Raw genomic sequence first — 26281 nt, 5'->3', positions numbered from 1 at the left:
TAAAAGAGGTAGGTGGGCCGGATGTGGCCCACTGACAGGCTTTTGTTCAGTCTTGACTTAGGCCAGTACAAGAGAACAAGAACAAACTTTTACCTGAAAAGGAAACTGACGATACTTCAAATATTCTGCTAGGATGTCCAGCATCCTCACCATCTGAGAGAAAATAAGAACTCTGTTGCCACGCTCCCGTAGGCGAATCAGTAGCTTATCAAGAAGGATTAATTTCCCGCTACTACGGATTAAATGCTGCAGGAATAATAAGTGTCTTTATTACCAAATGAATCCACATAAATTTGTATTCGGTGACCAGAAGAGTACATTTTTATAAGATAAATAACAGAGTACTTGTGCAATAAGCAAAAGTTGAATAATTAGTAAATCAAATAAGCAGGACATTATATTCAATTCCACCTCAGTATAACAGGACAGTATGAATTAAGCCTGCCTCAAGCAGGCAAAAGTAAGCAATGAGAGCCATGGCTGTTAGGTAGATGATGAGAGCTTTATTAATAAAGTATTTGTGCACAATTAAAAAAAAAACATCAAGTACAATCAGAAGGCAACTTTTTGATACCTAAAATATTTAATGTACAATGACACCTAACTCTTCAAAATATAATTTGCTGGGCTGTCCTAGTCAGTAACAGTAGTCTGAAGAATGTTCATACTATTTTAATAGAAAACTTCACTGGAACTTTCAATTAAGTCAATTTCATTCACTTCGATTTACTAAACATAAGGCCCCTTTAATTTTCTTTTGCTCTTTACTGATTTTTAACAAAAAAATACCCATATTTTACACTTTTTTTAAAACTAATTTTCACCTGAATTTTGGACCACTCAAATACATGAAAACATTGATTATGTTAAGAAAATCCAATATATTACATTAGTTATATATGTGTGTATATTAATATAGCCCTAAGTGCATATGTGAGGCTGACTATTAAAGAAGCATAGTATCTGATACTCATATGCACGTGTGTGTGTGTGCAAGAGAAAGACTTTTTGAATCCCCAAAAAAGTAGTTCTAGAATTCTCTGGATTTTGCTCCCTGCTGTGGAAGAAGAGATGAAGAGTTGGTAATCAGACCTGACCTCAATGGTAACAAGATTGCTTTCTTTTAAAAGAAACGTTTTATGAAAAATTGTAACATGGTTTTATGAAACTAAACACATTTAACTAAATAAACAACTACAGCATTAAAACCTGTTTTTCATTTTAATACTCTTACTTTTCTCTATTTTTTTCTGCCTTCCTGACCCTGAACATTAAACCCATTATTTATCCAGGACATCACCATTAGGCACCAATTTTTCCCAGTCTTTAATTTTTCTAATACATACTGGTATTTTACTGGGAAATTTTAAACAATTTAAAAACTGAAAACAAAGGATCTTGACTAGACAAAGTCAGATTTGTAACTAAATACAATTGCTATAGAACTATGTTACTACCCTAGATCAGTGTTTCTCAACCAGTGGTATGAGTCCCCTAAAGGGTACTCGAGAGAAGTCTGGGAGGTATGTCAACACAATTTGAAGAAATTTGAAGAAAACTGAATTTTTGTTTTAAATTTTGCAGTGCTTTATTATTTGTGTACTTTTTACACCCAAAAATTTCATCGTCCGCCCAGCTATGATTAAATTGTATAGACAAATGTGTTGCAATGGACGAAAAATTTGTGTGTGTCTGAGAACTGTAGGTACTGGGGGTACTTTTTTTAAAGGGGTACTTTATAAAAAAAGGTTGAGACACACTGCCCTAGATGATGTTCAAAAGGCAGAGAAGTTATCTGGCTTGTTTGTCTGTTTGTTTTAACCAGGAACAACAATCAGATATTATGGTATTTGAGTGTCTTAAAAGTAAAAAGTAAAACAACTTAATGCTTTAAAAGTGAGATAGTATCATGGTGAAACTTGGAACAATATACGAGTGCCTTAAAAGTTCCCCTCTCATCACAACCAATCCTATCCTTCTTCATAAAAAAAAATTACATGACAACTAATTTTTTCAGGTATCTAAAAGGGTGTCATAAGGAGGAGGGAGAAAACTTGTTGGCCTCTGAGGATAGAACAAGAAGCAATGGGTTTAAACTGCAGCAAGGGTGGTTTAGGTTGGACATCAGGAAAAAGTTCCTAACTGTCAGGGTAGTCAAATACTGGAATAAATTGCCCAGGGAGGTTGTGGAATCCCCATCTCTGGAGATATTAAGAGTAGGATGTCTTGAGGTCCCTTCCAGTCCTAGTATTCTGTGATTCTATAACTAGTTGGATCTGTTTAATTTTTAGTTTAATTGCCCGGGGGCATGCTGAATATAGCTGAGTTCCTGGAAAAAGTATGCTGTCCCACAAGTGCAGTACACATTGAACTGACCACTAGGGATGCGAACGGGTAAAAAGTTACCTGAAGAATGGTCTGCTGCGGGCGAAGGGCTGCTCCAGCTCTCATGGCTCGAGCTGGGAGCCAGCCCCAGCCTTGGGGTTGGGAGTCAGAGCCAGCTCCAATCCCAGTGCAGAGCTGGGAGTGTGAGTCCTGGGGGGCTGGAGCCATGAGATCCTGCTAGTCAGTTTACTGGTTAAATGTTAGATTAACCTAAACGTAACTGGTTAACTTAGCATTTTCCAAACTATGGGCCGTGGCCCGGTACCAGGCCACGGCAAAAATATACCGAGCCTCAGCATGGATGCCAGTGTTCTGGGCTCCAAGTATGGCCGTGCGGCACCGCGTCCCCAATCCCTGGCCTGGGCTGGAGCTGGATGGAGGATGCAGCTGGGAGCTCCGATCTCCCAGCGTGCCCGTACGGCGCTGCATCCCCAAACCCTGGCCCGGGCTGGACAGAGGATGCGGCTTGGAGTTCTGGGCTCCTGGACTGCCCATGTGGTGCCGCGTCCCCAAGCCCTGGGCCGGGCTGGATGGAGGATGCAGCCGGGGTTGCTGGATGGCGGTGGTCTCCATGGGTGAGTGGCGGACTATTACTTATGGGAATTCAGTGGCTCCTCCAGGGGACTGGCTCTCTGTAGGGGCAGCACAGTGCTTTGGCAGAGCTGGGGAGCGTAGGCCACCTGGCAAGGGCAGCGGGAAAGGGCTTCGTTTCCCCGGAAGCACGTGTGTTTTCATGCAGCCAAGCCTGCGTCATTGGTTTTTCTGTCATGTGATACAGCAGCCTCAGCTTGTTTCTATGCAGTGGGACAACATGCACATCATCCTAGGTTAACTGCTTAAGCTTTCTTCATTTATTTTCAATAATATACCCTCTCATTTTCATCTTTAATATGGATAAATGGCTGAAAAATGCGACTGGAAATACAACTAAAAAATGTTTGAATAATGTGCAGCCTAGTACAAGTGAGAACAAGAAGATAAAAACTCCTTGGACCCGCAATTATTCTGATGAATATTTGAAATTTAGTTTTATAAAGTGTTGGTAGTGATAATCACTTGCCACTATGCCTAATGTGTCTCACAGAACTATCCAACGAGTACATGAAACCATCAAAACTGAAATGCCATTAGGAATGCAAACATCCAGATTACGCAAGTAAGCCCATAGATTTTTGCATAAATAGGAGAAATGAATTAGCTTTTGCTAAAAAAAGCATGAAAAGTGCACTTTCTATGGGCTCTTCAAATGAAAACTTTGTGTTGGCTTCATATGAAATTTCAAAACTAATAGCCGAGACAGGTTACCCGCATACTACTGGCGAAAGGTTAATACTTCCCGCATTGCATATTATTATATCCTGTATTTATGGAGGAAAAAAGGAAATCAGTTGGGTGCTCTGTCTTTATCCAATATTACAGTGAAACGTAGAATTGAAGAAATGGCAAAAAATATTGAAGGAATGCTCATTCATCGAATACAGAATAGTCAGTTTTTTCCATTACAAGTAGATGAAAGCACTGATATAGCTGACGCTGCCAATTTGATGTGTTTTGTTAGATATGATTATGAAAGCTCCATTCAAGATCTCTTATTTCATAAACTACTTCCAACAAGAACAACGGCTGCCGAAATTTTTAAGCTAATCAATGATTTTATTATTCAAAGCGATATTGACTGGAAAAAGTGTGTTGGACTGAGCAGTGATGGGGCTCAAGCAATGGCAAGGTCTCGCACTGGGCTTGTCCCGCGGATTCGAGCTGTAGCACCTGACTGTGTATAGGTGCACTGTAGTATTCACAAAGAGGCACTAGCGTGAAAACTATGCCATCACTTTTGAGTTCTACTCTTCAAGAATGTGTGAAATTTATAAATTATATCAAATCTCATCCTTTGAATTCCAGAATCTGTACTGCTTTGTGCAACGAATTAGGAAGTGAACATGAGCATCTCTTATTACACTGTGAGGTTTGATGGATGTTGAAAGGAAACATTTTGAAACAACTCTTTGAAATGAAGGATGTTTTATTGTACTTGGAGCGACACCCTCCATCGGCAAAAGATGTTATATTTACATTTAAAGACAGGTTTCATGAATTTGATTGGTTAACAACGGTGGTTTCCTTATGTGATATATTTTGTCTTTTAAATGATTTATGTTTGAATTTACAAGGCACTAAAATTAATATTTACAAAGTTCATGAAACAGTTGAGGCAACAATTAAAAAACTTTGTTTATGGGCACAGTGAGTTAACAAGAGAAACTTTAAGTCTTTTTGTACTTTAACTAAATTACAAGAAAAATATGCTGAAATTAATATCTCAGATGTGATTTCTGCAGCAATCCAAGAACACCTCTTGGGGCTAACATCAGGTTTAAATGAATATTTTCCTCCAATTGACACCAGTAAAATAAGGATTAAGAACCCGTTTACTGTTGAAACCGAAAATGAAGAAATACTACAATGACTGCATCAGAAGTAGATTCATTAATTGAACTTTCCTATGATTCTGCCTTAAAAGAGAACTTTGATAAACTCTCCTTGATTGATTTTTGGTTGAGCTGTAGAAATGAATATTCACATTTATCTGAGAAAGCAGTCAAATTCTTAATGCCTTTCGTCACGACATATAAGTGTGAAACTAGTTTCTCATCTTTGGTTTTCTTCAAAAATAAATATAGAAATAGATTGAATGTCAAACCAGATTTGAGGATAAAACTTTCTTCTTTTGTGCCTGACAAAGTTGCTATGTGATGCAAAACAACATCACTCTTCCCATTAGTTCTCTTTTTAGTTATTTAAAAGCTATAAAGAGCACTCAGATGACTTATATTCAACTCATTCAATTATAAGTAAACAAACTTCACAACTGTTAAAATTCTACTGGTTAAACTGTTATTAAGATTTATGTTATGTACTGTTGTTCTTGTGAATAAATAAAAAAACAGTAAAAATGTATTCATTTTTCATTTTTTTTAATATGCATTTATATTTTTGGGCTGCAAAAAACAGTACTAAAAAAATGGGTTCCAACTAACGTAAAAAATTTGGGAAACCCTGGTCTAGCCAGCTTTTTATCCATCTTACAGTCCACTTATCCAATCCATATTCCCTTAACTTTCTGGCAACAATATTGTGGGTGACCGTATCAAAAGTTTTGCTAAAGCTGGCAAGGAAGGCTTTGGGAGGACCAGCAACTTATTTGCATATTCATCATTTGCTTAATGAATATGCAAATATGCAAATGAATGTTACCAGTCCTCCAAAAGCTCCTAAATGGATTTACTGGTCCCCATGTCAAAAAGTTTGGGAACCCCTGGGTTAACTGATTAACTGGGATTTTGCATCCCTACAGATCACCATTATCTTCTGTACATAGTAAACATGTATCCACTAAAATTAATATTTATACAGTATAATAGATTGATAGAACTTTAACATAGGTATGATTAGCTAAAATCTTAATCCTGTAAACATTTACATACATGCTTAATTATAAGCATGCAAGTAGCTTCACTGAAATCAATGGGACTATTCTGCTGCATACACTTAGCATAAGTGTCTGTAGTAACAGGGTACAGGTTGAACCTCCCTGGTCCTGCACTCTAACCTGTCCTAATGAGGGGATCTGATGGATCAGAGGAGGTCCCCTGTCACCGGCCTCCCAGGACACTGCCACTCCCTCCGACTGCCTCTGCTCCAGCCCTGCTGCTACAGGGCTTGGTCTTGGCTCTAGTCTGCTTCTGCCAGCCAGGGCTTTCTGAGGACAGTGATCCTCAGGCACCACAGCCCCGCTTCTGTCCCTTCCCAGAGACAGGCTCCATGGCTGGCTGGGGCTCCCTGGGACAGGCCTCACCAGTCTCTCTGCTGCCCCATATGGAAGGGCTCCCTGGGGACAGGGCTCACCGTTCCAATGGTAGGGCTCCCCACTGATGGACTCCTGACTGGCTCACATTCCCGGGTGCTAGGGCTCTCTGGTCCAGCAATATTTGGACAGATCCTGCTGGACCATGGATGTTGCCAGACCAGAGAGTCCTGGATTTAGGAAGTTCAACCCATATAAGAAATATTCTAGGAGAAAATGAAGATGCAATTTGTGCATCATTTACAGTTTTTCACTAACTCATTATCTTTTTAAAGATAAGGAGTAGGGAGGGTATTATTTAGAATATGCATCTGTTAGAATGATTAAGCTGAATTTTTTACAAATATGGCCTATGATTTATGTACAAATTTATACTCAATAAGCCAAATTTTAAGATAATTATGTTTCAGCCTTCTTAGCTCCTCCAGCACTAGAGCTGCAAGTGAGGGGATGGGGAAAGCAGTCCAGACAGTTCCTCTGGCCCCAGGACTGCAGCAGAAAACTCAGGTGAAGAGTGTTCCTGAGGCCTTGAGGTCAGAAGAGCTGTCAGCCCCATGAGACACAGAAGCCAGAGGAGTACTCAGCTCTGTGACTTACCTTGAGGTGTCAATCATTGGCAACCTCCCGGCAGCAGTACTCTTTCCCTATAATGAACCCCTGGGTAGAACAACCAAATAGCTAGAATCCTTAAGGTTTCATTATAGCAAAGGAGTAGTGTATTAATTGTTTAGCAGGCTATATTTGTCATCAGTTATTCTGTCGTCTACTTCACTATAACTCATGTAAGTTTATACTTAAACTGCATTAGAAAGCAGTCATTACAGTAGTATCTTGGCCTTTTCATTTGTTCTATTTCAGATTGATTTTAAAATTAGGAATGTTAAAATGTGTTTAATGAAGTAAATGTGTAACCGCTGAAAATGTCAGTGGTTACATGGTTACATGTAAGGAGGCGGAAAAGGGCTCAGTAAGAGCAACTGTGGATTGGAAGCCTGCATGTAACCATGTACAGTTACATTTTCACATCCCTATTAAAAATCAGTCAAGTTTTCCTTTTATTCAAAATACAGTCTCAAATTTTCAACCCAATCAAGTCTACTTACCTTTTAATTAAATCAATCTGCTATACTTTTATTCAAAAATAAGGATAGATCACTATATTAATCATGACACAAAATGGAAACTAGGAAACAAAAATCAATTCAATCACATATCAGTAATACAAAATATACATCACAAGTTCAAGTCTTCACTTTACATAGTATGCTTCAATAGGACAATTGATAGCTAAATACTGTATAAACTATTTTTGTGCATATTTAAAAAAATAAAATAAACTGAAGTGAACAGTTTTATTAAAAAAGTATCTTTACCTGTAAGGCCTCTTGTTTATTATAGAATTCATTATCATCTGGTGGTTTAATGAGGTAGCAATGGTTACAACACTTCTTAAGTTCCATCATGATGTTCAAAAAGCCTGAGGTACTGCCCTTTGAACCTTTACTGAGGGCTTTGTAATTCCTGGTTAAAATCCACCTATGATATAGAATATGCAGTGTAATTTTTAACCACATTGGGGTATCGGGGGGGCAGAGGGGGGCAAAGAGGAGACAAAAGGTGGCAGGCAGCTATAAAATCGCATAGTAACTGCATGAAACAAAATGAAACTCCAAACATAAAACTTGCAAGTATCTCATAAAACAAACCGACTGAAAGGAAATGAATATGAGTTCCAATAAAATAAATCTTAAAAGCAGAGCCCATAAAAGTGAAATCCATTCAAGACAAAAGTCTCAGGGGTTAAACAAGGCCAGGATTTTACAAGTCTTTATTACATGCTAAAAAATATCTGTTTAGAAGTTAGTATCATGAAAAGACTCCATAAAATAGGACAATCACACTTATACAGGAAGCAGGTGGTGGGTTTTTTGGTGTGTGTCTATTTCATACTTTCCTACTTACTTGTAATATTGCTTCTGCAATGCACTCATCTCCATTCTCAAAATCTGTTCAACCTTGGCAGGTAAAGATTTTTCTACATCTTTCTTAACCCTTCGTAACAGAAATGGCTCAAGTTCTTTGTGAAGACTTGCATAGCCAAATTCTCTCCCTTTACCATGCTCCTCTTCAAAATCTTCCCAGGAAGAAAACCTTAAGGTAACAAACAATTTCAGTGGAATCAGATTTTTCTGTTTCTCTGTAGCATTTGAAAAACGAAGGACTAAAACACTCTTGAGAGGGAAATGGACTAAAAAATGACTAGTTAGTTTTGCCAAACAGAGCAGATTGGAACAAAATTCAGAATATCCTCCATGGAGAGTGGCATGCTTCCTGCATTTGGCCCAACTGCTGGAAGCTTTCCTAGTGCCCAGACCAGGGCTTTGCACAGACAGCCAGCCCTACATTACCTCTTCCACCGATATCCTGCCTATTCCCCACTCTTATGCTGCCCCTCCCTTTGGCCCCCACCCACTGCTTGCCAACTCCCTCCTCCTCTCTACCTCCCTCTTCCACAAGGCCCCTACTGCCTGCCACCTATGTCTCACCTCTCCTCACGAGGCCCCTCCTCTTCTCCACACTCCCCCTTAGATCCTGCTGCACACAGTCTCTACCTCTTCCCCTCCTTCAACTTTGTTTTTTAGGGGAGAAGGGGGGGGGAGGAGAAGAGGGAAGCATTTGCTTGCCTCAGGTGTCCCTAACTGATGCTTGCTGCTTGCAAGGAGGAGGGGAATGCCGAGAGGTGGGGCCATATGGGGAGGGATTCAAAGAAGAGGAGGGATGCAGTCAGGGGTTGGTTGTGGAGGCCTGGGAGAAAGGGCAGAGCAGAGAGTGAAAAAGGACAAGTGCAGTCAGGACCACCATTCCCCAGGTGCTGTGAAAGGCAGTGGTAGGTGGCTGCACAGCAAGAGAAGCTTAGCCTCCTTTGGCCTATTATACCCAAAACCTATGATATCCTCCCGTAGGGGATGCCAACATTTCAACATTTGTTTTAATCCTGAATTCGGATGAAAAAATTAAATTTCAAAGTTTTTTGTGGAAAGGAAATTTTGATCAGGAAATACAAACATTTCTTTTTGACATATTTGATCAAGAAATTAAATATTTTGCTATTCTGGAAAACAGAATGTTTATTTTGGTTTATTGAACTGACAGAAAATGCTTCATTTTGAATTAGTTCAATAACAAACTGCATTTGCTCATAGTAGTACATTTCTTCATGGGAACTATAGTACGAGAACTTGGGGGTTCTTGTATTCCCCTAGAGTTCAGGTCTACTTGCCCAAATTACATTTTCTATGTTTCATCAAGTCACATTTCTCTCATAATGCACCATATAGCTCAGAGACAAACCCATAATGGGAGATGTAATTGCTCTGAGGAATCCAGTCAATATTAAGAATGGGTGCCAGAACAAGTCTCTTTAAAAAACAATGCATTGTAAGGGAAGTAGTCTTGACACAGTTAATTCAGATTCATTTTGACTACAAAGGTTTTGTTTCGAATCACTTCAACAAAAGATTGATTAATTCATTTTAGGTTAAGCTGATCCAAAATTTAATATTTAATTTAGATTTTCCTCAACAGAAAAATCAAAAGTTTTCAGAAAAACCAAATTTCTCAGAAAAAAAAGTCTGAATTTTTAGGAGCTACATTTTCAAGGAGAAAACCAATTCCAATGGAAAACTCCCAACCAGCTCTGAAATGCAAATATATTAACAACATAGTGAAAATCAAATTACTGTTCAGACTGCTTGCATTTTTATGTAAATATAGTTGGAGAGGGGATTAGGCTATGATTTTCAATAACATTTAGTTTAGTACAATGGACCATACAGCATCACTGGTTCTGATGTCAATATAGACTTCTGCATAGGAATCAATGACACTATATTTCCCTTTGTATTTTATAGTCATAAATAAGCTTTACTGGAGGACATGAGACACAAGAGGCCTTTGCTATACAAATATAATTGACATTAACTGGTAACATTAGCAGCTGTCTCAAAGAAAATGATTGAAAAGTTGTTGAGAATTAAGGGTATGTCAACACAGCAAAGTTTTTTCATAACAACAGCCGTTATTTTGAAATAATTTTACTAGCGTCTACACAGCCAAACCGCTATTTCAAAATTAATTTGAAACAGCGGCGTGCTTATTTCGAATTTGGTAAACCTCATTCCATGAGGAATAACGCCAAATTCGAAATAGCTATTTCAAAATAAGTGCTGTATCGACACTTATATTGAAATAGGGGGCGCCTCCAGCCTTCCCAGGGTGCCCTGGTGGCCACTCCAGCCTCAACCAAGAACACTCCTTTCCCTCCCCGCTCCCCGGAGCCCTTAAAAAGGGGTTGACTCTGGCCACAGTGCCTGTGCCAGCTCCAAGACGGCCAGCCCAGAGCCAGCAGTCACTGCCCCTGACCCAGTGGACCCAAAACATGAGCCAACAAGCCACTGGCAGCCAGCCCTCCACCACTCCCAAGGAACAGTCTGCCAGCTCCTAGGAGCCTGCCAAGGCCCAGCGCGGCCGGGCACCTTCCTGGTCCAGGGTGGAGATCATGGACCTTATTCAGATTGGGGGGGGGGAAAATGCCCCCAACATCCATGATCTCTGCACTAGACGGAGGAATGCGGCCATCTATGGCAGGATAGCTGCCAGCCTGGCCACCAAAGGCCACATACAAACCCAGGAGCAGGTCTGCATGAAAATCAAGTTGGTCCGGAAAGACTCCCAACCCTGAGCTTCCCCTCCCCGTTTTTCCTCTTGATCCCCCCTTCCAGCTCTCTCCTCCCAGGTTAGCCCCTCCTCTCTCCCATCTTCTCTTCTCCCCTCTTCCACCTCCTTTCCCCAATATCACCAATTTCATTCCCCTCCCCCCAGTTTTGTTAAATAAAACATGTATTTTCATAAACACAAACACATTTATTTTATTTGACATCAGGAAGGGGGGTTAGGGAGGGGTAAGTGGAAGACGTGAAGGAAGAATGAGGCACAAGCCCCCAGTGGGGTACACCAGGGAGGCTCTTAGTGCTCCTCAGGGTGGAAGCTCTCCCGCAAGGCCTCCTGGATACTAACAGCCCCCCGCAGCCAGGTTCGCAGCAATGCATCCACGAGAAGCACCAGAGTGCCCACGGTCAGCTCTGGCTTCATGTTGCAGAGTGCTGTGGTGTCCCAAGTGAGGACAACCAGAGCACGCAGAGACAAAATGCTTTGCTGTCCCTCATCGAGGTAGGCAAGCAAGTGGGGAAAGCTGAGAACCAGCTGTCCGGGGTGGGGGGGGGGGTGTCCCTTTAAGCACAGGCCTCAGATAGCCTTAGGCAGCAGCCACACAAAGTAACTTCTGACTGGATGCCCTGCCGGACATGGTTCCGGCTGGCCTTAAATGCGATTCAGCATCCACTCAGTGTGGACGTGCTATTTTAAAATAGCAAAAAGCTATTTTGAAATGCATTTTGTGTGTAGATGCATTATTTCGAAATAACGCTGTAGTGTAGACACACCCTAACTGTGTAGAGATAATCCTCCAGAATAAGATGAGGCATACTGTCAGAATTGTAACCCGCATTAAGAAATATGGTTTTCAGTATCAATCCATTTAATTTTAATAGTTTTCTAAAAACAGAAAAGTTTTAAACTATCATCAAAGTTATCTATAAGAAGCAGCATGAAAAATAATCTGTTTAAACAGGCTATTTTAAAGTATTTTTTCTTTGTGAAATTTTCTGTTTAAGAATTTTATATTAACAAGAGTATGCAAAATCTTACTTACTTTTCTGGCATGATGAAGTGCAACAAAGACCAGAGCTCTTTGAGGGAATTCTGAAGAGGAGTTCCAGTGATAAGAAGACGATGGTTCGACTTAAAGTCTATTAACGTCTTATACAGAAGGGAATCATCATTTTTTAAACGATGAGCTTCATCCACTCCTATAAATGCCCAATTTAGACCGCCAAGAAAAGACTTAAAAAAGAAAAGAAAATTATGTAAAGGAAGCTTAGAATAATGGAGACAATACAAATTGTCTACAATCAATATTCAAAACTTAAACTGACCGCTAGTTCTGCCAGTCCCTTTTCACATGTCTAAGACAAAACTGAGTAACCAATGACTGGATATAATGTTCAATAACAAACCTTTAAATAAATGGTATATGGACACCAGTGTATTTTAATGTTGAAGTATGTCTTTGAAGTTAGCTGAGATCAACAGCAGGAAAAGAGTTCTTAATTATATAATTAGCTGAAATGTGAACTATTCCAACAAAACTCAAGCCTCAAGAGGTCATTACACTACATTAGCTTTCCTCTGGTTCTGCAATAATTCAGAGGAATGCTATCACACATGAGGTAGTACAAGTTGAACCTCTCTAGTCCAGCACCCTCAGGACCTGATTTGTGTGAAACCAGAGAATTTGCCAAATCACAGGAGGTCAATATTGCCTAGCAGCATTACCAAGACTTTCACAGCATACTGTGCTCTTAAATGACATTTAGGGGCAAATTAAAGCTAGGTAACAACACAGAAATCTAACAGCCAGCACTGGTAACTGTAAAGAAACTTTATGGGACCACAGGAAAGTTGGCCATGCCCATGGTAAGTAGACATCCGGCTAACTAAAACTATGCCGGACCATGGATGTCGCCGGACCACGAGAGGTTCAACCTGTACAAGTTTCATTACAAAAAGAAGTCACCATGGTCCTCTTCTTCCCAGAATATATAAAACAGATAACAATGGGGGAAGGGAGGGAGAGAACATCACTTGCTGCAAGGACTAGGAAGAATAAGAGAAAACACTGTGAGTTAACCACAAAATAATTGTGGTATGATCTTCTGACATGCCATTCTGATGTTTGTATTGATAATTAAGGACTAAGAATTTTTTTTTTGTTTAAAGCTCAATTCTGAAGTTCTAAGCACACTGAATTCCACTCAGATATTTGGAGTGCCTAGAAACTGACATATGAAAACATTGCACTAATGTACATCATCATTATACACTGACCAAAGACTGCCATTGAATTATAGGATATTGTGCCATATCCATTACTCTCCGATGCCACTCCTCAAGGTTCATACCAAAATTGAAAGAGCAACAACAGATAGCAGTAGCACTAATAGCCTAGAGAAACAAATCTTAACATCTCACAGAAATTTAAAGAAAAAAAGCCAACTTGCCAAAGAAAATCTATCCTACTTATAAAATAAAGTGTGCACATTACCAGGAACCAAAATAAATGAAATGGCATGGACAACTCTGTATGTTGTGGTACAAGATAAATCAGGGGTGGGGAACGTCAGACCTGGGGGCTGGATGCGGCCCCTCAACTTGCCTGGATTCAGCTTCTGAGCCTCAGGACTCCCTCCACCGAATTGGGAAACCCGAGCTGGTGCTTCAGCCACCCCTGCTGCCATACCATGGGCACTGAAGCACACAAAATCTACTAGCCTGAGCTCCCCTAGGCTTTTGTGTGTGAAGGAAGTGTAGGGAGTGTCTTTTTCCTTCTCTGTCAGGGGCCAAATCAGTGAGGGTTTGTTTTATTTTTTTGCTTCTCACTTGTGTGTGATCCCCGACTGATTTGTCTGTGTCATCGACCCCCAACCCAAAAGAGGTTCCCTACCCGGAGACAAATGGTGATCTCTGTTAATGAAAAACAATAAAAATGATGACTTACCTTATCCTTTAGCAAAATTTCATAAGTTGTCAAAAGGATATTAAATTTTAACCTCTTAGTCTGTGGATGCATCCATTCATGAGTTCGTATCTACAAAGAAAGATTGTAAATTTGTCAGAAATTAAAGAGAGAAATTTGGGATGATCATTTTAAACTTGATTAGCTTCAAATGCTATAAAAGTATGAATGTTAAATAATATACAATACTCTGATTACAGTAATTACTCGTTTAACACGTGCCCGCTTAATATGTTTTTGCAATAGCATGGTTTTGGGGGGGGGGGGGGGGGCAGAATGTTTTTCAAATAACAGAACTACCCCCGAAATAACATGAAAATAATCAAGTGGCAGATTACCTTGCGCCGCGGTATAAGTTGGTGAAAACAGTGGTAATACGCATGAGTGGATGAATACCTGAAGTTACAGCACTCCTCCACTCACTTGTGTTTATCTTTGTGTTGTAACAAACCGCAGTGACTTGTGTTGCTAGATAACTAATGTTGACATTGATAACCCAGCACCAACAAAAAATTGACTTTGCCACCACTACCTGAAACACAACCCCCACCTTTTCCATTATTTTTAATGGGAAAATTGACTCCGCATAGCACATTTTCACTTAGCTTGAACATTTTCAGAAACGCATCTATCATGTTAAATGAGGAATTACTGTATTTAAAAAAGCACAAAATAGAAACAAACACTATTAGGAAATAATTATACTTAGAAGCACTAAATATATATATGACAAACATTTAAAAGTATCTTGTTAGGCATACGGGCAATGTCATAAAATCATTAAAGAAAAACAGGACAGTAATTTGCTCCTAAAAAGTAGCATTTGAAGGAGGAAGCTGAAGAAAAAGTTGGTCAACTATCTTCCATTTTCAAGTACATGACAGCTTTGATCTATAAAAACATTTTAGATACATTTACAATTTATTCCAAAATAAGAACCTAGATACTATTTAATGTCATTTTTGGCCATCATTTATATTCCTCATACAAACAATCAGTAACTAACTTATAAAATCTTTTCTCTGTAATGATGTAAATCTATTCTAGTAATAGAAAAAATATTTAAAAGTTATTGTATGTTCATTATGGATCATCAATTTGTGTTCTAATTCAATTTTGTAGCTATATGATACTTGGCTATTTCATTGTTACTTTAGTAAAATAAAAGCTGGCTAAAGCCTCCTAAAGCTCAAGGAGAAAAGTAATAGGTGATACTTGGACAGTGCTTTCTTATAGAATATTCCAAGAATTTTTGGGGAGATGAAGACGTGAACATGAAAAATTAAAGGTTTTGAGTGTGAACCGGAGGGAAAAAACAGTACCGTAATTTAGCGAATATACCCGCACCCAAATATACCCCGCAGTTTTTTCTATTTGAGTAAAAAAAAAAATCTACACACGAATATAACCCGCGGGATATACAAGACTTTTCTGTGCTGGGGGTATATTTATGGTGCGGGGGGGAGGAGAGGAGAGGGGATTAGCCACTCACCACCCCAGGTTCCAGTGCAGCTGCCAGCCTCTAAGCCTTCGGGAAGGGGAGCGCTCATCCCACAGGTTCCTCGCAGCCACAGGAAAGGGTGGGGGAGCGCTCATCCCCCTGCCCCTTCCTGTGGCTGCGCAGGAACCGGGCAGTGAGCGCTCCCCCGCCTGGAGGCTGGCGGCCAGGAACCGAGAGATGAGTGCTCTCCTGCCCCTTCCTGTGGCTGAGCAGGAACCGGGGAGTGAGTGCTCCCCGTCCCGGAGGCTGGTGGCTGCACAACCACAGGAAGAAGCGACGGAGAGCTCACCACCTGGGGAGTAAAAAAATTCTGTATATCCCATACCCGAGTATACCCCGGCGGGGGGGGGGGGGGGGGGGCTTGTAAAAACAAATATAACCCGTGGGTTATATTCGCTATATTATAGTATTCTTCCCAAATCTGGCCACAAATGAAGCCCCAACAATCCTGCAACACCACTCACATCATGTCTGCCCACGAAAGCTCATCACCTAATAAACCATCTTGTTAGTCTTTAAAGTGCTGCATAGTCCTGTGTTCTGTTTCAGCTAGACCAGACTAACACGGCTACATCTCTATTACTGTCAGATCTTATCTAACTGCTATGACCAGCAATGAAATAATCAACTGTGACATATACTTAGTAATTCCTTGATGTGAACAGGGAAGTTTGCACATCTTTAAATTGTTTCATGGCATCTGCAAACCTGAACAGATGACACACTACCAGCTTAGATTCTGTTCATAATTTAAAAATGTATCTTCTCAATAACGAGGTGAGAGAACATTTCTTTGTAAAATGAACCTTAGATTTTTTTTAAAACAAGCATATATAAAAAAATATTTAATACCAATCAGTTTATGTCACACTTGCACATTAAATACTGTATTTCAGGCAAATACGTGCTTTCTAATCTGCAACTAAATACATAAAAGATGAATAGTACGCAAATATTTGAAAGAACTCTTTTTAGCACTGTGTTTTTCATTACTGTTCAAATGTACTCACCATGTTTCTACTATTGATATCTCCTAAATAAACCACAGCATTCATCTGAGAAGCCCATGTCTGAATTTCTCTTTGCCAAGATGTCAAAGTAGAAAGTGGCACTACCAGCAAGAAAGGTCCATATAACTGATGTTCATGAAACAGGTAGTTCAGAAAAGAAATAGTTTGTATTGTTTTACCCAGACCCATTTCATCTGCAAGAATACAACTGTTCCCTCTGTAAAATGAAAGAAGAATAAAAACGTTTATACAGTACAGGGGTGGCAAACCCATTAGAGACGAAGAGCCAAAACAGCAGTGGATAGAGTGCAAAGAGCCATGTACCGGGGGAGAAGGGAAGGGAAAGGGAGTTGTTGGAAACTTGTCCCAGGGCATACCATCACAAAAAAAGCACTGGGAAGGGGTGAGAGGTGCAAGGTCTGGGAGGGAATTTGGGTGCAGGAGGAAGTAGAGAAGAGGATGCTGGCTCAGGGAGGGGGCACCAGGCTGGAGAATGTTGGGGTCAGGGGGAGGATTGGGGTGCTGCGCAAGCTGCAGGCTTGTGGCTGTGAGAGTGCAGGAGTTTGGGCTGGGGTACATGAGGGGTTCAGGACAGGGAGGCTGGAGCACGATGGGCTCAGTACACAGATTTGCAGTGTGTGGATGGTGCAGGAGTTTTGTGGCTGAAGACTGGAGATGTGGAGGTGCAGGCGTTTGGGGATGTGAGAGGCTCAGGACAAAGGGTTCCAGCGTATGAGAGGCTCAGGTTTAGACTCTGGGGGAGTGCAAGAGTGTTATGATGCTGCGGCCAGATGGGGGCTTGGCCCCAATTGGCCAGGCTTCATTTTTAAATAAAATATTATGTCAAACACAAAATGCTTCAGCGTTATCTTTATTTATGAGAAGGGCGGGGAACCTTTTTTGAGTCAGGAGTCACTGATCCACACAAAAGTCAGCCAGGGCCACACAAGTGAGATGCAAAAAACCAACCCCTCCAAAACCCCCCAAGCCTCACTAATGTGGCCCCAACTGTGCTGGTGGAGGCAGGGGACAGAATGTGGGGGCAGGGGACAAGGTGCCGGGGCAGGGGACAAGGTGCCGGGGCAGGGGGCCAATGTGTGCCAGTGAATGCTGGGGCAGGGTACTTGTGGGGGTCTGGGTGGGGGGGAGGAGACAGGGACCAATACCTGGGGATCCTGCAGCTGCGCACCAAGGCCCAGGAAGTGTGCGGCTGCTCCCCCAACCCCCAAACAGCGGCGCGGTACCTGAAATGCTGGTCCGTTGAATGCCTGATGCCTTCCTGCATGGAGGAGGGAGGGAGAGTCCTGGACTGCGCCAGTAACAAATGCTCAGGTAGCTAGTGCCTTGCCCCTCCACTCCCCACGGCAGCACGCACTTATTGAGCAGCTGGAGCCTTCACTCTCCCCTGCTGCCTTCCTTTCATTCTTCCCTGCTGCCTTCCTGCATGCAGGGGAAGGGGGGGAGGAGGAAGTCCTGGACCGCACCAGCTCCAACTACTCAGACACGCGTGCTGCCGTGGGACTATCCAGGACTCTCCTGCCCTCCCTGCGCGGGGGAAGGCAACAGGGGAATGAAGTCCCCAGTGCACCGGCTCCAGCTGCTCAAGCAGTGCGTGCCTTGCTCCTCCACATCCCATGGTGTCACATGACACAGGAGGAGCCGGAGCCAGCGTGATCCCAGACCCTCACCCCCCTCCTCCACATGCAGGAAGGCAGCAGGGGAACAAAGTCCGCAGTGCACGATGGACCGGCATTTTAGGTACCGCGCTGGCTGTTGGGAGGGGTGGTAAAGAGCAGCCCATGCACTTCCAGGACCTGGCGTGAGCTGCAGAATTTCCTCCCACCCCACAGGAAGCCCGTGCTTCCTCCATTGTCCCTGGAGGTAGTATCAGCAAGGCGTTCATCTTGGGGGCAGTGCCGGTGAGCACAGGGGAACCAGGGGCCGTTGGGGGCGGGGGGCGCGCACAAGGGTGGCTTCGAGCCACGGGCTGCCCACCCAGATATAGTATCATACTGCTAATCACCAAGATAAAAAATTAGATTCTTTTAAGCATTTGTTAAACAGAAATTCAATGATATTTTGCATGATTTCTCAAATTAACTCACAGATTATTAGGACCATTGCTTACAACTGTATATTCAGAAATAAAACAAACAATGTTTTCATACAATCAATTCAGAAAAAAATGGTAAACTGTTTTGTAGTGTTTGTTCTCTGAGATGGGTTGCACATGTCCATTCCACTGTAGGTGTCTGTGTGCTCCAGTACACTTGTCAGAATTTTTCATTTAGTGGTACCCAACAGGGCAGCACTCATCAGGACAGTACAAGTGCCCTCTGCTGCCTCATGCACTCATCAGGGCAGTACAAGTGCCCTCTGCTGCCTCATGCACAGCATAAAGGACCATGCTACCCAAAACCGCCCTAACTCCCTCTTAGCGAATGATTCCAACAGAGATGGGAAAAAGATCAAATCATGGAATGGACATGTGCAACACACCTTGAAGAGTAACAGTTATGAATAAGTGAGCATTCATTTTTCCTTTGAGTGACTGCACATGTCTATTCCATGTAGGTGACTACCAAGCAGGCCCAAGGAGGTGATTTCAGAGTCTATTTGAACTGGGACTGGAAACCCACTCATTCAAATTTAGCATCATCTCTAGATTACAGAGAGAGAGATAGCAAGAGGCAAACATGTTACATGATGATCAGGTTACCACTCTGCAAATGTCGAACATGGGCACACTAGCCAAAAAAGCCACAGAGATTTCTCGGAACCTTAGTTGAATGAACCATCACACTACTTGGTGGCTTCACATTAGCGAACTGTTTGGACATAAGAATGCCCTTCATTTAGTCCACAACAGTAGGGAAGAACCTTAAGGGAGCAGATCTGACCAGTTTAGTCCACTGCTGTTAAAATGCTAAAGCTCTTCTATTATTGAGACAGATAAGACTCCTAAATTGTCAGTGACAGCAGCACCGAGAGGTTCAACAACTCTCTCTCAGCTTCAAATATCTCCGGGGTTCTGGGAAAGCACTCTTCAGTACTGAGGAGTAAGCTGATCCCAATGATCATGGTTAGAGAGACAAACTCAACAGCCTCATACTGGGCTCTTCAGTCAATGAATTCCCCTGATTAGAGTCCTTAGCACCCTCTCAAGTCCTTACATAACCTCAACCTCTTTACTTACTTTGAAGATTCTGGTACTATGTCCAATTTATAGTGCCTTTTCCTTAGGAATAGTAATTGTATTCTAACTCTCAGTGCTGGTAACGCCAGAGGTGCACCACTGACTAATGCTGAGGTGTCTAGTACCTGGATTCAGGTAGATGGTTGATACGGAAATCACAGCACCAATTCCAGCAGTAGATTTCAATCTAGTTGCAGGTTGTTTTTGAAGTGGGGCTTAAAGCCTTTATAATCAGCACATTTGTCACTCAAATGAGCCTTTCCAAGTGATTAAGACAGCTGGGATCAGGGTCACTGTTAGATACTGCCCTATCACAACAGTGGCAAGCTTGAAATCCAGAGAGCACAACATATATCCGGTACCAGTATCCAGTCAGAGTGCCGAATACATACAAATTCACTTAAAAAAATAATTTCTTATTCAAATAACTATACTAACAATCCAGGACTACAATAGATACTATTAACATATCTGACTTCAGATTTGAGGAAGGAAAAGGATCTCCAGTAACTATCATGGGCAGTGGGAAGTAACTGAAGGAGCAGGGTGGGGGATCAAGGACAGTTCATTTCTTTATGCCTGAACATGATGCACAAGATATCAGAGGGCACTGGTGCTGCCCCAGTGGGTACCACTAAGGAAAAGCCCTCTGTCCATGCACACCAGAGCACAGACACTTACACAGGAATAGACAGAGCATCATTTCAAAAGAATCTTAATTATTGTCACTGCTACAATTTGAAAATTCTTCATTAATCAAATGGTAAAGAGGGACAATGTAAATTTTGTTCTAGATATAGCTGCTAATGGCTCTTTTCCATGAATTTTAAAAATAACATTCAATGTGTGATATTTGAGGATAATTTAGCTTATTTTCTATTTCACCTACAAGCATTTTCTATTTCACCTACAAGCATTCCCCCGTATTTGAGGGAAAAAGGAAACCAATGGAGAAGTCTTGCTTGTACAAATCAACTGGACTTTACATTTTACTACTCCAATGACAAAATAATCCATTCTGCCAGTTTTATGAATTTCTACTATTTACAAGTAATAAAATAACATCAGACTTTCAGATCGTACTTACTTGCACCAGGAGTGAGCAAGCCAGTTTAGTCCATTTAACTGGTAGTCTCTTAATTCTAAACCCTCATGACCACCAATATATGATGGTTGCTTCTTCAGTGCAACAAATCTCGGCCTCTGTTTTAAAACCTATCAAAATGAAATTGAAATTAGCCCTACTACTGAAAGTTTTCAGATTCTAAACATAATTTTACTGATGTTGCAACAACAACAAAAAAATAAAATAAAAAAAAGGAAAAAATTTAAATTACTAGATTAACTTCTAAAAGTTAACATAATTCCATGTTTGAATGAAAATAACTACAATGGGGATATTTACCTACTATGAGCTAATAAGTTATACACCTCAACAGGTAACCTAAGCAATTTGAAAAACTTTATGTAACATCCATAATCCTGAGAACAATACAACCCAATACAAATATTTTTGTCGTCTCAATTCTCAGGCATCTATGAAATTATCTTAAATTTCACTTACCTTGCAATCCTTAAAAGGAGTAGTCTTGGATTGATTTCTGCTAAAATACTCATCAATGCATGGCTGAAATTTTTTGGCAATGAGAGCACCATCTTCCCAGCTGCACTCTGAGTAAGGGAGACCTTGCCACTTGCAATAATAATCTGGATAACCTGCAGCTGACTTCTGATTTGAATGAGCTGAAGAATACATTTGAGATACTTCATCATTAAAGTCAAAATTATTGTGTTATTTCATTTCTATGACACAAACCAGTGACAGAGTGCTCAGAATTAAAGAACACACAATTAACCTGCATCTTAATTTACGTGCACATTATTTTACTTTCAATCTAAAATAACTATGAATTCCAATAAATGCATTATCCACAAATATAAAATTTGGAGAACTGGTTTGATTTAAACAAGATGAAATTCAGTAAGGTAATTTCAAAGTACCTCATTTAGGAATTAAAAATCAAATGGACAACTGCAAAATGGGGAATAAATGTCTAGAATGTTCTGTTATTGACAAGAACCTGGTAGGGGTGAGGGGCTTAGTGAATCACAAATTGAATACAGGTCAACAATACGATGGAATTGCAAAAAGGCTAATATTCTGGGATGTATTAACAGGAATGTCAGATAGACGACATGGGCAATAACTGTTTCAGACTACTCAGTGACGCCTCAGCTTGAATACTTTCTCCAATTCTGGCTTCCATACTTAATGAAAGATGGGGATACACTGGAAAGAGTAAAGAGAAAAGCAACAAAAATTATAAAAAGATTTAGAAAACCTAACTCTGGAGGAAAGGCCAAAACAACAAGGCATACTCAATCTTGAGAAAAAAGAATGTGGAGAGACTTGATTTAAAGCCTTATGAGGCTTTAAATACATTATAGGTGGTTATAAAAAGAACAGTAATTAGTTGTTCTCTGTGTCCACTGAAGGTAAAAGAAGAAGTAATGGGCTTAATCTACATTAAGGAGGGTTTAGGGTAGATATTATGAAAAACATATTAACTACAAGGATGATAAAGCTCTGGAATATGTTTCCAAGGGGAGCTGTGGAATCTCCATCATACAGGTTGGACACACACCTGGGACAGTCTAGGTTTACTTGGTCCTACCACAGCATAGCGGGTGGACTTGATGACTTCTTGAAGTCCCTATGAATCCTAAATTTTTAAGAGTCCATAAAAATAGAAACAATGACAGTATATTGACCATATTGTTATTTCCAGTCTCCAAATTGTCACTTACCAATTATTCTCTCCACTATTTGATATTGTTTATGCAGATCATCAGTAAGTTCTTGCTGGCAGTTATAATACTCCACATCTTCTGGAGAAGCATTTTTCAGCCTGGAACAGAAATTATGTACTCATCACACTGTTTAATTCTAAAATTAAGACAAGTTGACAAACCTAAAGCACCCAAGGAAACTGCAGGAAAAGCTTCTTTGAGAAAGGAACTAAGGGAATCTCAATGGAGAAAAAACACCTGCTACATAAATTCCTCATCTGAATTAGGTGCTCTCCTGCTGGGCAGCTGAGGAAATTTACTGAGAGACTGTACTAATGGCAGCTAAACCTGATAAAAATAATTAATGTAGGTATAATACAGAATGTTCATTCCCAACACTTCTTACTTCGTAGGACACTTTCTTCACTTCATGAGAACAACAAAGAAGATTAAGTTTACAGAAATCCATTTCAATCATTCCTAACAGTAAATGGACAAGAACCACCACTTTTCATACATGACATTGAATAACTCACTGGAAACAAGAGAGCATCAAAAGAAGGCAATGGAAGATAAGGATTTTCTCCAACATTTCATTCAGGACTTTGAACAACTAGCGATGTTAAAATACGTGTAACTGTGTAATCATGTAACTTCTGAAAAGTTCAGCAGTTACATGGTTACACGTGGGGCAGCAGCCAGCTTCCTGGGAGCCAGTGCACACTGGGAGGCATAGAGTTCCAGCTCCCACCTACCACCCCAGTCTCAGGGAACCAGCTGCTGGCCTGCTCTGCTGGCTCCCTCCACGAGCCAAACTGGGAGCTGCATGCAACTGCTAGGGTAACTGATAAGCAGAAGCTTTAAATGGTTATACAGTACTCTTATGTCCCTACTAACAACACTGACAGAGTGTACTTTTTGATCCCAGACAATGGGCAGAAAAATGAGACAGCAGAACTGGAAAGCCTAAAAAAGTGAATGGAATTTAGGTAAATTTCTCAGACAAAAGATTTAAGTGGAGAACGTACAGAACAGTTCTGCTTAAAGAACAATGATCAACAAAAGCAAATGGCAGGCCATCATTTATACTATGTGCATTATAAACATTTAAGAAAAATAATTTCCAAGAAGATTTAGCTGTTTATTAAAGACATAATCCCACAATATGCTGCACCTCACCCTTCACTCAATGGAATGAAGTTGAGGATGCTGTATACCTCTTAGAACCTTAAAATGTTCAAGTGATTTTAACAATAAAAAAAACCATGTGTTATTCTCTTTCTGAACATACACTATGAAAACATTCTCATATGGAGATCAATCCCATTACACTTGCTGGTAAAAAAACAAACAAACCTGAATTATAATAGATAGCAATAGATAACACTCACCATCGTTTTGTTTCCTGATCCTTTTTCTTGTAGTTGTCCAGTTTCTTCATTCCTTTAACATTCTGCTGCTTCAAGGTTTCTTCAGTCTCCCATGTGTTATGGATATGGGACCAGCCTTTCCACTTAATCAGATACTGTATTTCTCCAGGCTCCTTTGATTTATCAAATCCTGTGTTTGGATCACCATCTGCCTCAACTGCATAGATGGTGGTGGTAGCACCAGTGGCTGAGAGCAAATCACAATATAAATTGTAATAGAATATATGTACCGGTGAATCACCTAACAATGAATGTGATATTAATATAATTCAATTGGTAATTTTTTATAATATGGGCATTTATCAACACATGGCTAACTACTTTTGTTATTCTCTTCTGCTTAGTGTTACTTACATAAATTATTCTGTAAAAGTGTATGCCAGTCAATAAGAGTTTCAAAAATTTGATTTAATAAGACAATTTAGCCAATAAAACTGTGCATCTGAATTAAGTGAAGCTGAAAGAAGGATGATGAAAGAAGGGGCAGACATCTACCTTACAAATACCTAAATTAAACTGATAGAAGAGAATGAACAAACCTGTCAGGATATCTCACGTCAAAGAATACCATCCCACCACTCAAAGGGTTTTTCTGGGGGCATTAGTTGTAAGATGGAGCAATTTCCATAACCAATCTATTGTGAGCTATCACAATTCCAGCAAATCTACTCTCCTAGATATTCTGGGATTCAGGAAAAGCTGACGTTCTTATCAATGCCCACTTATCTATCCTGACTTTTTGTTGTACAACTACAATGCAATCACATGTGTGTGATTGCAGCTCAGATAAAAAACACCCATGTTAACTCTAATCTAGCAAACAAGGCTAAAAAGTGCAGTGAAGATGTGATGTGAGCATCAGCTTGGCTGTACATGCCAGCACAGGACCTGGGTACATACTTGCAATGATCACACAACCATTTACACACAACTTACTCTGAGAAATATAAACCACGTTGTAGTTCTCTACCATAAGAATCTCTACCAGCATAGTGTCAGAGTAGTTAGAAATTGGTGGCATGATAGTCCTACTGCCATCAATAACATACCACTGCTCACTGATTAAGGATCCTATTTAGTCAACTTTCTGCTTTCTACTAAATAGGGGTTATGTTTATAGGAAGCTATTCAGTTGTACATACAGAGCAGCACTGGGATTTATTTGCATGACATTGAACTAGCTTCCACTTCCTTCCTCAGCAGCTGTCCTCTAATTCTGTTCCCATTACTTGACCATGGAAGCTTCCCAATATTCTTCAAGGCTTATTTAAAAGGCACTATCCATTTTAAAACACTTTCTGTTTTAAGCTTTTAACCTAACATTGTTATATGTAAAACCTAAAGTTGCTCATAACTAAAAGCACAGAAAATTCCACTTGTATACTCTATGCATTTATCATATTGTGTGTTACTGTTTCTCTTATATAGTCCGTCTGGTGATTTCTCACACACCAATAGAGGGGGATAAAGTTTTTTAAAAGTCAAAAGTATTATTGTTAAAAAACACACATTGACAATGGGACTCAGGGACATGACTTCAATAAGCAAAGGATTTCACCTCTAATGCAAGTGCAGTTTTCACCAGTGCAGCAAAACCTGCACCCAGGTAAGATGGAGCAATGCAGCTAGATGGCATTCCTGAGACGACAAAGCCCTATTTTCTGGAAGTTTCATAGTTTGGGATATCAAGGCTATAGACTTCCACCAGCACAGCCATGTTGCAGAGGTGTGGTTTGTGACCAATATAGCTGTGCTGGCAAAAGCCCCTAGATCAGACGCAATTATACCAGCAAAACTGAATGTATTTTGCTTTAAAATTGTGGGGCTGAAGGACTAGAATAATCAATGCTTGCAAGAGCAGTGTGCTAGCAAAGCACTTCTAGCATAGATTTGGGCAAAACCAAGGCTGTACAGATCTCCACAGAATATACTCTGCAGAGGATAAAGTGCCCTAAAATGAACCTTTTCTAATTTAGTTTTATTATTTCCAAACACACTTGATAAGCAAAATACAGTAGTTCATTGATAATAGTTTCACTTTAACAGAAAGAGACATTAACGGTGAGGCTACCAAAATTTGCCTCACTGATACTAGGGCTGTAAAATCCTAATTAATCAGTTAACCTGTTAAGCATTAGGTTAACCTAACATTTAACCAGGTAACTGATTAAGTAGGGATCCAGTCTTGGAGCTGGGGCTGGGGCTGCCGCTGCCACCATGGACAGCAGACTCCCAGCTCTGCTCCCAAGGCCAGCAACAGAAGACTCTCAAGTCCCAGTCCTGGGCAGGGCAGCTGCTGCTGTCAGCAGCAGCAGGACACTCCCGGTCCCAAGGCCAGGCGGGTTTTTGCTGCCAGCAGCAGCAGGATGCTCCCAGCCTGGGACTGGAGCTTCTGATGGCTCCTGGCATCA

General features: G+C 40.7%; 1 protein-coding gene across 5 annotated transcripts in view; it reads right to left on the bottom strand.

The window, feature by feature from the left end:
• Positions 1 to 26281, bottom strand: part of CHD1 (chromodomain helicase DNA binding protein 1) — a 96211-nt gene that overhangs the window by 29992 nt on the left and 39938 nt on the right. For all 5 annotated transcript variants that reach the window (XM_025187610.2, XM_075932080.1, XM_075932081.1 and 2 more), the window contains exons 8-17: positions 23832 to 24057; positions 22459 to 22559; positions 21215 to 21393; positions 20738 to 20865; positions 16455 to 16671; positions 13926 to 14015; positions 12021 to 12211; positions 8213 to 8401; positions 7624 to 7786; positions 94 to 246 (exon numbers count right to left, since the gene is read on the bottom strand). In XM_025187610.2, coding sequence (XP_025043395.1) covers positions 94 to 246; positions 7624 to 7786; positions 8213 to 8401; positions 12021 to 12211; positions 13926 to 14015; positions 16455 to 16671; positions 20738 to 20865; positions 21215 to 21393; positions 22459 to 22559; positions 23832 to 24057 — 1637 coding nt within the window. The remainder of the gene's footprint in view (positions 1 to 93; positions 247 to 7623; positions 7787 to 8212; positions 8402 to 12020; positions 12212 to 13925; positions 14016 to 16454; positions 16672 to 20737; positions 20866 to 21214; positions 21394 to 22458; positions 22560 to 23831; positions 24058 to 26281) is intronic.

The sequence above is a fragment of the Pelodiscus sinensis genome, chromosome 6 (genome assembly GCF_049634645.1).
Source record: "Pelodiscus sinensis isolate JC-2024 chromosome 6, ASM4963464v1, whole genome shotgun sequence".
Classification (NCBI taxonomy): domain Eukaryota; kingdom Metazoa; phylum Chordata; order Testudines; family Trionychidae; genus Pelodiscus; species Pelodiscus sinensis.
This window is presented reverse-complemented; position numbering and strand designations above follow the sequence as displayed.